The sequence below is a fragment of the Dunckerocampus dactyliophorus genome, chromosome 7, assembly GCF_027744805.1.
Source record: "Dunckerocampus dactyliophorus isolate RoL2022-P2 chromosome 7, RoL_Ddac_1.1, whole genome shotgun sequence".
Taxonomy (NCBI): Eukaryota; Metazoa; Chordata; class Actinopteri; order Syngnathiformes; family Syngnathidae; genus Dunckerocampus; species Dunckerocampus dactyliophorus.
Window position 1 is genome coordinate 9,864,443 of NC_072825.1, and position 13,790 is coordinate 9,878,232.

The window sequence follows — 13,790 nt, forward strand, 5'->3', positions numbered from 1 at the left end:
TTGCAGTGCTGTTTTTAAATCACCGTCAGTCTTGAACTCTCAAAATAATTCCCATGTTTTCTGAAGGTAGAGTTTGCGCTTTCCGGTGATTCGGTGGGGATTACGGTTTATCGTACCTTTGGGTGGTTTTGACCGTTTTCGTGTTTTACTGTGTTTGTGGCCTTTTGCTGTGTTTTTGCTTGATTGCTAAACATGACAAGGAGATTGACCGGGAAGTGACTAAGGAAGGACATTCACATACTCTTGATGTTCAATGTTTGATAGTTCCTATTGTAAATCCCAAGACACTTGGTGCACACTGTTGCTCATTTAGCGTTCACGCTGGCATTAATCATCAGAGCAAAGGTTGCACAATAAAGAATATACAAATATAAAGTATGCACAGCTTTAGTGATAATATCACATGTAAAATACAGTAGGGGACATATCTGGGCCCTAAGCAGGATTTGGCCTGGGGGCCCTAGCTACTTAACTGATGATGTCAGTGCTTGGGGGGCCTCTAGTGGCCACAGAGACCCTAAGCAGCCACCTAAGTCGCATCAAGGGAGAAACGCCTCTGCTAAAAACCCAAATGTTCCAAATAAACATGTACTCTTTTATTTTTATTTTGTGATATTTGTACCATCACCAATGCTGTGAAAATGTACATTTATAGAGACAGGGCTTGTGTCTCATTTACTCACATGTTTATAATTGTTGAATGTTTTTTTGCTGTAATTTAACGCTGGTCAGTGTTTGGTCAGTGAAGTGTGGTCAGCGGATGCAGGCGTTGGAAATTTGCACATTTCCTGGTCAAACACATATGTCACATTTCTGTCTTCAAAAGTCGAAATTTTATTAAATAGTATTTTTAGGTGACTTCAGTATTTTTTTTTTTTTTTTACATGATTTGGAGCTTATCCAAAAAAGATAAACCCTAGACAGGTCAGCAGCCAAAACACAGAGACAACCACGCACATTCACACCGAGGGTGATTGGGTCTGTGCGAGAAAACTGCTCGGCCTAGATAGGAGATGGGACTTGGACTGGACCACTACGCTGCTAGTCGGTCTTAAAGCTTGAAGGTTGGAGTGACTGTTACACATCACTGTTTTTGGGGCTTTGGCCTGGTATGTGAAATCTCAAATGCTAACTTCTCATTCTTTCCACACACCGTATACTTCCATTTGAGTCGAATTGAAAAAAAAAAAGATGTTAAAATTTCAAAAATATGAAAAAAAAAAAAAAAAAGTGAGAATGTGTTGATGACTGATCTGTTGCCGACTGTGATGGGATGTGTTATCTAGTCAGTGACCTCTGTGTTGACCTGAGCAGCAATGCAGGCAGGTGTCACATTGAGGTAAATGTCATATTGCTGGTCCAGACCGAGGTAGCTGTCGCTCATCAAGTAGAGTGTGTAGATACATCTGAAAGCACAAGGGAAATTGTCTGAGGGGAGGAATGGATGGAATCCAAAGTGATTTGAGAGTGCACGCAAAGTTCATGAAGGTCTTCAAAGATTCCTTCAGAACAGAACCTTACTTTCCAGCCTTCTCTGGTGTGTAGAAGGCAACGGACACAGACGTGTGGTTGCGCACATATCCGACTCGTTTGACTGCCAGCAGGGCCTTGTGATCTACTTCACCAATGACCAGGAACCAGCCTTCGTCTTTCATCTTGGGGAACCTTGGAGCCTGAGCCTTACTGTCCTGCTTCCTCTGTAAAAACAATTGGTTGAATTAAGTACAGTGAGTTGTAGCTAGCTCACAGTCTTTCCTGTACAATGTATGTTACTGCAATTTAATTGTCCAGAATTACATGATCCACAGTTGTCAAACTCTTAATTCATGATATGCCAACCTGCAAACTTCTATACTGACCCTCTGCTGGCCTAGGTTGATCCGTCTAAGTGACACTTGCAAAACATACTCTTGGTCAGCATGGACAGCCAGCCAGCTGCTCTCCTCCCTCGGGTTGGCTCCCGCCGCAGGCAGGTGGCGCTCCGTTTGTTCGTGGCTCTCCTCCCACCAACCCTTCACACTCAAACCCACCTCCAGTACTGGAAGATGACTTAGAAAGGCCCAAGCCTGACCACAGACAAAGAGTGTATAGTTGTCAGTGCCACAGTGGGTTCAAGCTTTACAGTTGTGGAGAAATCCTTGTTGGCATGCATAGAGGTCAGACGTTTCTTATAATTGGTCACCAGGTTTGCGCACATCTCCAAATCCTTAATGTGGCGAGTCTAATGCTTCGCAACTCAGAGTTTCAGCCATCTTTAGAGATTTGCAGTAAAATTCTTTTTTTTCCAGATTGTCAGAAAGTTCTTTGCCATGAGGTGCCTTGTTGAACTGAACCAGCGAGCAGTATGAGAGTATGTGAGTGATACAACTAAATTGAACACAACTGCTCCTCATTCACACCTGAGACCTCGTAACATCAGTCACATGACATCAGGGAGGGAAAATGGCTCATTGGGCGCATTTTGGACATTTTCACTTAAGGGTGTTGCCAGACGTTTAGACATTAATGGCCCTGTGTTGAGTTATTTTGAGGGGACAGTGCATGTGTATGTGTGTGCACGCGTGTATGTGTGTACATTATTCTCCCTCAGCAAAGCAGAAAGGAACAGTGCTGCACATCTAATGATTTAATTAGCGAGCCCACCACTCTGAGAGGGAAGAGGCTGTGCGACGTTAAAGGTGGAGAAGGATGAAAGCACCCATTGACTGGGTGAAGCGGCAGAGCCTGCCGTCGTGCCCAGACACTCTCATTACTGCGGCAATTAGCAATTAAATTGGAGCTCTAAACCCTATCAGCAGAGCTGTAATTGGAAGTATCTGGGACCAAAATGGCAAGACTGCTCATGACATGTCACTCGTAATGGTGGATGGCTCAAAAGACAGAGGTTACAGAATTTGATCCAAAGGAGGAATGACAGCATGGGGTGTCCGAACCGTTTCCACGCAAGGTGTAGACAGGGAGTCGTACAAAAACAAACATCTATCCAAACAGGATGCAAAGAAAGAAATGACCATTACATTAGAAATGTCCTACTGCGAGTGCAACTTATTATTTGTACCTGAGCAACATGACTTGGAGGTAACTTTTGGCCGACAATCGCTGAAAAAATGCTTTCCCTTCCATTGCAGGCAATGATCAGCTCAGGCAGCCCGTCGATCGGTCCATTGTAGCTTCCCGTGTCTGTCCTCTCTTTACGGTTGGACCATTTCCTACAGCATGTACAGACAATCAACATTACGAAAATGGACACGTGGCAATGGCAACGGGTCTCATTGACCAATAACATTATCACAAAAGGTCTGAAGAAATACATCCAAGTGTTCTAAAAAGAGTAGCTGTTAGCACCTGCATGTGTTCATGTGCCATCTGATCTCAATCTGTTTAAAGAAGATAGCGGAACTCACAAATGGCTTTTAACACATTTTTTTTTTAAACATTATTAAAATAACAAGAACATTTTTCTCATTATTTATAATTATTTCTTCATTCGCTCCTGACATCCTTTCAGTTGCTGGATGGCCCCTCCCTTCAGTTGCTGAGTACACTCAAGCAGCAGTGTAACGTCGTGCTGTGTCCTACGGTAATTCAGATCAGCTGTCCGACGCTACCACAGTTGCAAGCAATTCAGCAAAAACTCCTCATACTGTCAATACAACATAGACTTTTACTGAGGAATTCTTATATGCATATTCACATATTTGTCAATGAGGTCCATTATAATAATGCCGCTACAACATTCATTTAAACATTAAATATTTCGCTCTATGTCACACTCAAATGGGACATACAGTGTGTAAAATACACCAAAAAATATTGTAAATTCTACTTATTCAAAAGATTATGAAATTGCAGTAATGTGCACTAAACCAATAAAATAATTTGAATAGCACAACGCCTTTAATGTTACAGTCATTTTTTTAAACTCCAGTATTCACTGTAACTATTTGAACTATGAATACTTTTAAGTGCAACTGTATACTGTTGGTCCTTGGCTTACGGCGTTCCATTATGATGTTTCGTGATTACAAACACGCTTCCCGTAAATTAATTAAAAACGGCACTTTGGTCGGTAAACATGAGATTCGCTCGAGAACTCGTTACAGTGCGTGGTGGCGGCACTATGTGTTTCATATTGGCCGCAAGAATAAGGATCGATCGTATTGTCACATCGTATTGTAATGTCTACCCGGACGTTGCAAGGGCAACGAGGAGGTGGCTCTTTTTATTATAAAAACAAAAGAGGCTATTGTCAGCCAAACGTTCACAGCTTTAACGTGACGCATAACTGCCAGGTCGCTGCAGTATCCCTGATAATGTTAAAGGATCTGCTTCTATGAAAGCGACAGTAATAACTAAACAGTATAGTCATTTTTTTGCTGTCTTTTTTTTTATTACTGTGTCATTTAATTCTTGTATTTAGTATTTTTATTATATATATATATATATATCTGTGTACAGTGTGAGTAACCTAAGTGTTAATTTAGGTATGACTTCAGACTTACATGACAATTAGATTTACTAATATGATTGCATGATGAATACCTTGGTAAGGTAACGTCCTGTAATTGTTTACCTGAACAGGTAGAGGTCCTGCTGTTCTACATGTGGCAGGGTCAGTAGTGAAGAATCATGTAGCCACCGGCCTTGGACAATCATCTGCACAAGGTTGCAGACACTCAACGCTGTAACAAGCCAGCCCTCATTGGCTGCTACATCAAGCAAGGCCTGGGGAGACAAGATAGAAGGGGCTGCTGTATGCTTAAAAAAGTGGCAACCAACACCAACAAGTCTTTTTTATAACCCCTAGCCTAACCCACAGTGTGTGTGAGTCTGTGTTCATACTTTTCACTCAAGTCAATAACCGATAAACATACGTTTGGTGATGTTTTTAATAAAATCCTAATGCATTCTGACACGATTCTTTATTTGCTTGTGGGTAAAATCACTTTCACTTTCTCATAAAACGTTTCCCCCTTTTGACTTGTTATGGAAATATTTTGTTGACTAACATAAGGCTGCGCGATATGTCAATATTTTTAAGCACGATATCAAAAACAAAGCATATCGTTCATATCGATATAGATTGGATTTGATGCGGAGGTTTCATGTTTCAACATGACGCAGCCCGAGTAGCAGCTCGTTACAACAGCACTGTATTTTCTGCGGCATTTTTAGTGTTTAATAGTGCTTTGTTCATACTTCATCGTTTACACTCGGGGGCAGCTGTTAGCTTTGAGTCACACACCCCTTCGCTACGCCGAGCGACCGAAGATCCCGGCGGCGATGCAGAGGAGTAGCGCTGACAGCGGTAAAGACGGCGTAAACCATGTTTCCCGTCTATCATCATGGGGAACGTGAGTTGGTGACTCAAATATCGGGATATAGATCGTATATCGATTTTCAACATGAATATATCGGGATATGAGTTTTGGTCCGTATCGCCCAGCCCTGCTTTAACATATAAGGTTGGTGATGGATATTGGAGGACATGGGATTGATGGGGGCCGCACGGTGGCCGCATGGTTAGCATGTTGGCCACACAGTCAGGAGATCGGGAAGACCCATGCTCGATTCTCCACTTGGGCATCTCTGTGTGGAGTTTGCATGTTCTCCCCATGCCTGCGTTGGATTTCTCCAACAACATGCATGTTAGGTTAATTGCCAATAGGTATGAATGGGAGTGTGAATGGTTGTTTCTCTGTGATTGGCTGGCGACCAGTCCAGGGTGTACCTCGCCTCTTGCCCAAAGTCAGCTGGGATGGGCTCCAGGGTACCCCCGCAACCCTACTGAGGCTCAGCGGCATAGAAAATGGATGGATGGGATTGGTAGTTTAGGAGGAGGATTGCATATCAGAGGTAGGACTTGAGCGAGAAGCCAGTGAAAATGGATGATAATGGGCGTGCTGCGCTGCCAGAGCTTGATGTAGCTGATTTCTTCTACATATTGGAGCTTTTCCAAGATTTTCCTCAGTACAGCAGCCAAAGAGTCAGAGTAATGGCAGCAGTCTGGAGATGTTTTTGAGGGGCTGAAGTGAATTGAGTGAATAATGATTCATAATTATTATTATAACAATAATCAGTGGGTGGAGTCCAGGAAACACTTGGGTGGTAATCCCTTGGGGACTGAACCGCTAAAAAAGTGACCAATGGATGAAGATTTCGCTATATTTTTCCGCTTGGGTGTAGATCGACAACATACCATATTTACTCATACACACAATAAAAATATAAACCCAACACTTTTGTTTTTGCTCTTATTTTTCATGAGCTAAAGTCAACGAAGCAAAACTTTTTCTATGTACACAAAAGGCATATCTCTCTCAAATATAGGAGATGTGCCATTCCAGTATAAGCAGCAGGACCTCAAAGAAGTAACCACACACATTGGCCATGCAGTATGACTCCCAGATACACGGTATGGAAAATTACAAGCACATGTACATATGTACACCCACAAAAACATGCCCGAGGCTGTGTACAATGGCTTACATACGTCCTGACACGGCCCAAAATTCAAAAGGTCCATAGAAGGCACAAGAAATGTGTTATAATTTAACCTACCTGACGTCTGCATTAGAAAATGTTGGACAAAGTTATTATTGAAAACTGATAAAGTGTTGGACACAACCAATAACTAATTAATTAATAACTAATTAACTATCGTGGGCAGGACAGTGGTTAGCTGTGCCGCAGCAAATGCATTCCTGAAAGCAAACTAATGGCTTAAACTATCGTGTGAGAAATCATTTTTTGTGTGTGTATACCATTTCACAAAGGTATGAGAGTCTGTCCAGTCTTCTTCTCATAGGGTTTAGTATTAAATACTTAGCGTATTCCATCTGGCTTATGTAACAGCTCTACTGTCCTAAAAATGTCTCAAAATGTGTCCTCCTGTTGAGTTTAAATTTGAGATGGAATGGTTCTTGTATTTAGCCTAATGCAAATCAGTAGAGTGCATATCAAATTCCTCAAAAATGCTGTCGTTTCAAAACTTAAAAAAAAAAACCTACACATGCTACTGTATTATTATATATATTATTATATAATAATATTATTATATTATTATCATGTACAGGTGCTGTTATGCTTTAGAACCAGGCAGAGTCACTATACTGTACTTTTAGTCTGACAACAACGGCGTGAATTAAAACCATATACTGTATATGACGTGAGATTCACAGCAAAACATACCTGGCAGATACGAATGGCATTGTCCAGAACTGTCTTGGTATCAGTTGTGTAGTCGCTGCACGGTAGCTGGGCATGGCTGAAGTGGGCCTGCAACAGCAAGTGGGTCTTTGTGTGAGCGCTGTCGTACGAGTGAGGGTTGACCTCCAGGGGGAGCTGTTGAGCCAGCTGGCTGTTGAGTTGGTCTTCATTGTGTCTCACAGGCAGTTCTGCATACTCTTCTGCATCCTGAGACACACACATTGACCATGTTGTCAAACATTTTTTATTAAAGCATTTGCGTCTTCCCTGATCCATTTCCCTATTTTACTCATTCTTAGTTGGAGATCACGCTATTTCCCATAATGACAATTTCTGTTCCCCAGTGGGAGCAAGACAGAAAATAATTGACAACCACTATACTAAACAAAAACGCACAGACAGTTTAAATTTCACTAGACTGACTGTGCAGGAGTCATTTGTCTCTAACTTGCAAACCCCCCCCCCCCCAAGAATGTTAATACCCTATCCATCACTGGCCAAAGTCAGATTCAAGAGGGCAAGAGGGGGTGGTGTTTATTTGTCAGTGCTGTCGGGATGTTCTGGAAAAATACAAGACTATTTAACATCATGGAAGAACACCTCTCCTCACACTGGAACCAGTAGAACAAATGGGAGTAAACACACAGCTGAATCTTTTTGTCATATGATCTATACAGTATGTGATACAAACAATAGAAACTCATATGAATTACTTACATAACCTCTGTTTAATGAGCCAGTGCTATGTATTGGTGAGATAAAAAGGCTTCTGCCAAATTGCACGTTATGTTGAAGTGGTAGTATCTTCAACACATTTAGAGATGAAGCTGAAGACAGTCAACGACTATTCCTCCAGATTCACCCCCCGCCTCTTTCGTATTTCACCCGTTCAGTTTTTGCACCCCACAAAAACCTAGTAACAAACCAAAAGTAGTGCATCAAGTGCTACTAGTTAGGCCCTATTGAAACCGCAACGTTTATTAATATTCTCCATGATTCATCGCATTTTTGAGGGCCTTAACATGCATGAAAACTCAAAAGTTTGCAAATGCATCAGACCCGGTGAAAAAATTTATATTTCAGTGGTCTTGAACACGAAAGCCCAAAATTTACTAATTTAATTTTATGGGAAAACTTTAAAAGAGTTTTTGTTTTCATTTTAAACTCATATTGTTACATGTTTGTATATTTCTCATGAATATCTTTTGAGTGTTAAGTTGCTGTGTGATGTGATCTGTGTTTAGTGTCGTTCGTAAGATGACACCGTGAGTCAGACTGTTATGTTGTTATACTGTTATATAATATGACCTCATGCCATTTCCAATGGGTTGACTCATTGACTCGCAAGCGGCACAGTATTAAAACAATTAGTCGTAGTTCTGAAGTAAAGGAGATGTCACAAGATTAGAATTTAGCCAAAGATTAGCCGCACCGCCAAAGTTTAAGAAAAAACAGCGGACTTTACGATACATTACACACACACATTTTTTAAAATGACGATCACACATATATTGGCGTTAAAAACACAACAATATGTGAAGGTGTTGACTCACTGTCAGAATGGAGAGAAGCTCCTTGATGGGAAGCTCAGCCTTCAGTCTTTCTTTAAACAAGCGGGTGGTCTGGTGCTTCAGGTAGTAATATGAGCCAATACGACCATAACTCAGAGGCTCGATCGTTCGGTCATCCTAGAGCATTCAAAGACATTTCACGTGATACGAAGCCAAACAGAAAACGCACCCAATTGGATTACACAACAAAAACACACACCTCTTTTATCTCAATGCAGTAGGAGCACTCCAGGTCCCTCAGGCTCTTTTCCACCAGGTTGGAGAGGTATTTATTGATGGAATCATGGCTGATGTCTTCTAAGTTGTAATAGCTAAACAAAATACAAAGTCAGTCGAAGTACATTTAGATATTGTGACTATTTCTTTTGTCTTTATATCCTTTTAAACTGTTCCTTATCACTGAAAACTGTGCATTATATGGCATTAGAAGAACACATGTAAAGTAGAAGTAAACCCTCTGGGGTTTATTTTGATTAAGTTCAAGAGATACTGATAATAAATCTAACCAGTGCCCAGAGTGTTATTTTGTACTTTGCTAATTAATTTGATACACTGTATTGTATCCAAATTAACTAAAAAAAATAGATGCAGAGATGTACTTGTATACAGCATCTATGGCTACCTAGCTTAAATGACACTCTAGCAAACTATTTTGTGTGTGCTCATTAGAATTAGTTAAAAAGAATGATTTTTTTTTAAATGTACGCTTTCTTATTTGTTTATTATTATTGTTTTTCTAAATAATTTGACTTAATTTAAATATTATTTGATAAATAAGAGAATATTCTCACAACCACCCCATCGCCTTTCTACTTCCTTAAAAATGCTCACTAGCATACTTTCCATTTACAAGTGACATAAGTGATGTAAGTTGTATTTTAGAGAACTGGGAGCAAACCTGCACAATCGGACACTGCGTCTTTTAGTGAACAATTGTTTCAACTGTGTACTCAACATGTCTGTTTGTGTGCGCTCCCGTGTGTAATAAGAGGAGAACTGTGAAAATGCGACCATATAGAGACAGAAATGACATGATCTGGTGGTAGATCAGACAATGTCGCAAAGGTAAAACAAGCTGACATGATGCAAATACCGCACACTCCTATTTACAGTAGAAAAGGGAATACAACACAAAATATATGCTCATGGTGTAGTTGGGAATAGTGCTTCCAATAATGGTTTTTCGATTAGAAATGCAAACAACATTTAAACAGGCTGCAATGATCTGGACAGGTTGTGACGTGTCTTTAGTCGTAATTATCTTCTTATTTTTATTTTTTTTTTGTTTTTTGTGGTGTTACCCGTTACTGTTGCAAACGGTGTTACGCATGCATCAGAACCTAACCTGGGGTTCATCACCAGTCGTCTGAAAAAGTAAGTCCAGGTGATGTAGTCCATTGCATCCTGCTTGCACAAAATGGTCCCTGCAGCAATCTCAGCATTAAGATGGTCTGACAGCACACTGAGAAGGCTAAGGACACAACAATAAATGAGTTGCTACCTTTCACAGTGAGACTCATAAACAATCTATATAGTGCACATAATTCCAAATGAAGGTCCAACATCAAGTTTTACCCAGTCCCAAAGTCATGAAACAGAGGTTACTTTTAGATAGCATGACATCCATATTTTTAATAGACAAATACAGTCTCCAACAATTACTTGGGAAACTGTGTATTTCAAAAATACAAAATAAATGTTCCTTTACCATGGTATTCTTGCCTAATTTGCTCTAATTACAGTACAAACTAAAGGGAAGTGAAGATCAATACTTATTAAAAAGCACAAATATTATGATTGCTTACAACTGACAAATGCAAAAATACAAGACGACTCACCTGGACTCGACCGGGAAAGGCTCATAAAGAAATTTCTTGTAGAAATCTTTTTTGATGTCATGGACAAGGATAACTGCTTTGCCCTGGTCATCAAACTGAGGGCGACCTGCTCGCCCCATCATCTGCAAAACATCTAAGCACAAAAGCAAAACTTCACACTGATTCCATACGTACAGTACCTAAATACATTACTTATTTGTGGCGGTCCGCCAGGAATAAACAAATGGATTTGGTGCTACATTTTTTTTTATCTGTTCACGCTTGCTTATAAGCACCTAAGGATCCAAATGGGATAAAACGTATACAATGTGTGCATGTATTTTAAACAATTTAAATCACAATGATTCTTGCTCTGACATAATCATGTGTAATTTCAGATTAGACGTGTGTGGTACAGTGCTACAGTAAGAGTATTTCCACCGACATTACCTTAGCCATATAGTCCCAGATACAGTTCAAATATAGCAGGGTTCTTGGTTTGAAACTGCACGTGGCAGACTCCTGCCAATACCAGACCAGACTATATACTGTATGTACACATTTCACTTCATTACTACATATTTCGACCAATCACGTTCTACTTGTTTACGTGAAGATTTTGAGAACTTGAACAACCATAAACAAGGATGAAAAACGTATGTCACGTGTACCTGTAATGGGGTAGTCCACATATCGTCTGGTTTTTCCATCGTAGTATTCAGTTCCTTTGACAATCACCAGATGTGCAGGAAAGTTTACTCCCCAAGCCAGAGTGCTTGTTGCAATCAAAATCTGACAACACACAAACAAGATTACTACTGAGATCCAATGAAAAGGGTGGAACACTCCATTTGAAGCTACAACACTGCACAGTACTTTTAAGTTACGCGTGGTGCAGAGCAAGGTTGTACCTGGATCTTGCAGTTGACAAACAGTTCCTCCACAGTCCTTCTGTCTCGCTCATGCAGGCCAGCGTGATGCATCCCGATTCCAAAGGCCAGAGTTAGCTTTAAGTTAGAATCTCGTACAGTGGCAATGATGTCCTCAATCTACAGACCGAGACAAAAATCCAATTGAAAATAACGGAAAGCTAAGGATAAACCATGAATGATGATGACTACTCTGCAACACAACGACAAACTCAGACACGGAAAGCTCACACACAAGGCCAATGTTTCCTCTACCGTTATATTAGAAGGGCACCCACAAGCCCAACAGCACCCCTCCCTTGAAGGTCAAGTTAATTTTATTTTCCATATCGCGCCAGACCACAACAGAAGTCATTTAAGGATAAGGATTTCACCAGTCCACCCTTTATTTTAAAGCCAGAAGAAAAATGGTTGGTATATCTCAATTTCAAGCAAGATGAACACTACTGTAGTTTAAGAGGTTTAGTTACTGTGTTGGTGTCTCTGTAATTTAATGTGGATGCATCAGATGTTGGTTCTGCTCTAAGATAATAATTAGTTTGCCATAGGCTGTATATCAAAGCCTTAGAATCAGTCTCTCCCTACATTGTTTGCTAATTTACAACATCTGGCATCTGGCCAGTACTCGTGTGTTTAGGTTTTAGCAAGATGTTAGGCAAACAAGCTAAGAAGAATAAAAAGATGGTCTTCTTGCAGACAAACATGAATCCTCAGGCTAAGATGAATACATAATGGAAAGTGCAACCCTAACGACGTTAGCCCACTTGGCCTTTTTTGGAACTAAATCCACGTTACCAAAAAATATACATGTGATCATGGTGTTTTAAGGGGTGTTAAACTCAAGACCTGAAGGCCATCTCCGGCCCGCTAAAACCTGGAAATAATGCAGATCGCGTCGAAAATGCAATGGATGCACAAGAAGCAGCAAAGGTAGTTAGTTACGGTAACTGTGTGCAGTTCTGTTCACTCTGACAAAGTTGGCCCCATAGAGCAAATCACAGCTGGAGTCCGTGCAACATCAAGATGTTCCATTTGGTTGATTAAAAGCGCAACTATTCTCCTGACTTTTGGAGATGTGTGGAGCTGATCACTCCACAGTGTATCCTTACAGCGAGCGAGGAAGAGAGTGGTCAGTCCCACAGCAGTGGGCCATGCCACAGGTGTGGATTGTTCTATTGCTTTTCATCCACACACTGACACTCTTTTTATGTCCTTGAACTTCAAATGCTAGGCAGGGTGTACTTTCCCAGTCTTTCATGTTTGCGTGTAAGATGGGGAATCTATCTTTAAAATTCACTGCGAGAGTTTTGCTGAATATGATCATATGGTAAAACATACTTTCGGGCTATATGTTTTAAAAAAAAATAATAGCGTTCAAATCATATGCATAGATAGCACACCATCCCCATCCCATATGTCACTCATGATTTTAAAGTAGCCTTACAAAATAACAGCTCTTAGATATCTCATTATGTAGCCCTAACCACATCTCATTTCTTAGTGATCTGGAAAATGATCTCCGTTTCCAGTGAAGCATTCCACAACTGACAAGCTCGTTACATTAATCTCATCTCAATGTTGAGCTTCACTTCAGAGTGACAATCACAATTTTGTAATCCTGTTTTGAAAAAATGTGCAGAACAGACAGAGTATATGTGCTTGCAACTACTTTTTACAAAACTAGTTATCAATTCGTTGGGAAAAAAAATTCCTACAAATCGAAAGCAGGGGCCTAGGCCTGTCACGATAATCAATAAATCAATCAACCACATGATAAATAAAAACGAACTGGCTAATTTTGCCGGCCTTAATATATTGACATTGTGATTTTTATTTCAGTGCAATTTTTGCTCACAGACGGACTCCATTTTATTTTCATTGTGTTATTTGTCTTTGTCTGTTTCATTTATTATGTTGTTTAATTTATTTTATTTAAAAGTCCTTGGCAATCCAATTACAATGTTAAATACTTTTGTGAAATTAAAGTTTATTGCTTTTGATAAGGTGTACTCGCATTATTATGCAATATATTATCACTAATAATGTTGACAATAATATCATTTATCGGCAATAATCTTAATTAATCTTAATTTAATTATCGTCCAGCAAAATTATTTATCGTGACAGGCTACAGGGGTGCTTACATAATAAGATGTTTTCTTTTACAGTCATAACTGGCCTTCTGAGGGTTGACGTGGCTCATGATGAAAATGAGTTTGACACCACTGAGTTAAACAAGGCATGCATGCATGAGCTGTGGTATC

The 13,790-nt window shown here is 40.1% G+C and overlaps 1 protein-coding gene across 1 annotated transcript in view; it reads right to left on the bottom strand.

The window, feature by feature from the left end:
- Positions 1–1,256: 1,256 nt before the first annotated feature.
- The window catches only part of ascc3 (activating signal cointegrator 1 complex subunit 3), a 55,412-nt gene continuing 42,878 nt past the window's right edge, over positions 1,257–13,790 (bottom strand). Inside the window, exons 31-42 of the mRNA XM_054781636.1 lie at positions 11,509–11,646; positions 11,269–11,389; positions 10,619–10,751; positions 10,126–10,251; positions 8,980–9,091; positions 8,763–8,897; positions 7,192–7,416; positions 4,574–4,725; positions 3,059–3,209; positions 1,860–2,066; positions 1,522–1,697; positions 1,257–1,406 (exon numbers count right to left, since the gene is read on the bottom strand). Coding sequence (XP_054637611.1) covers positions 1,283–1,406; positions 1,522–1,697; positions 1,860–2,066; positions 3,059–3,209; positions 4,574–4,725; positions 7,192–7,416; positions 8,763–8,897; positions 8,980–9,091; positions 10,126–10,251; positions 10,619–10,751; positions 11,269–11,389; positions 11,509–11,646 — 1,800 coding nt within the window. The 3' untranslated portion in view covers positions 1,257–1,282. The remainder of the gene's footprint in view (positions 1,407–1,521; positions 1,698–1,859; positions 2,067–3,058; positions 3,210–4,573; positions 4,726–7,191; positions 7,417–8,762; positions 8,898–8,979; positions 9,092–10,125; positions 10,252–10,618; positions 10,752–11,268; positions 11,390–11,508; positions 11,647–13,790) is intronic.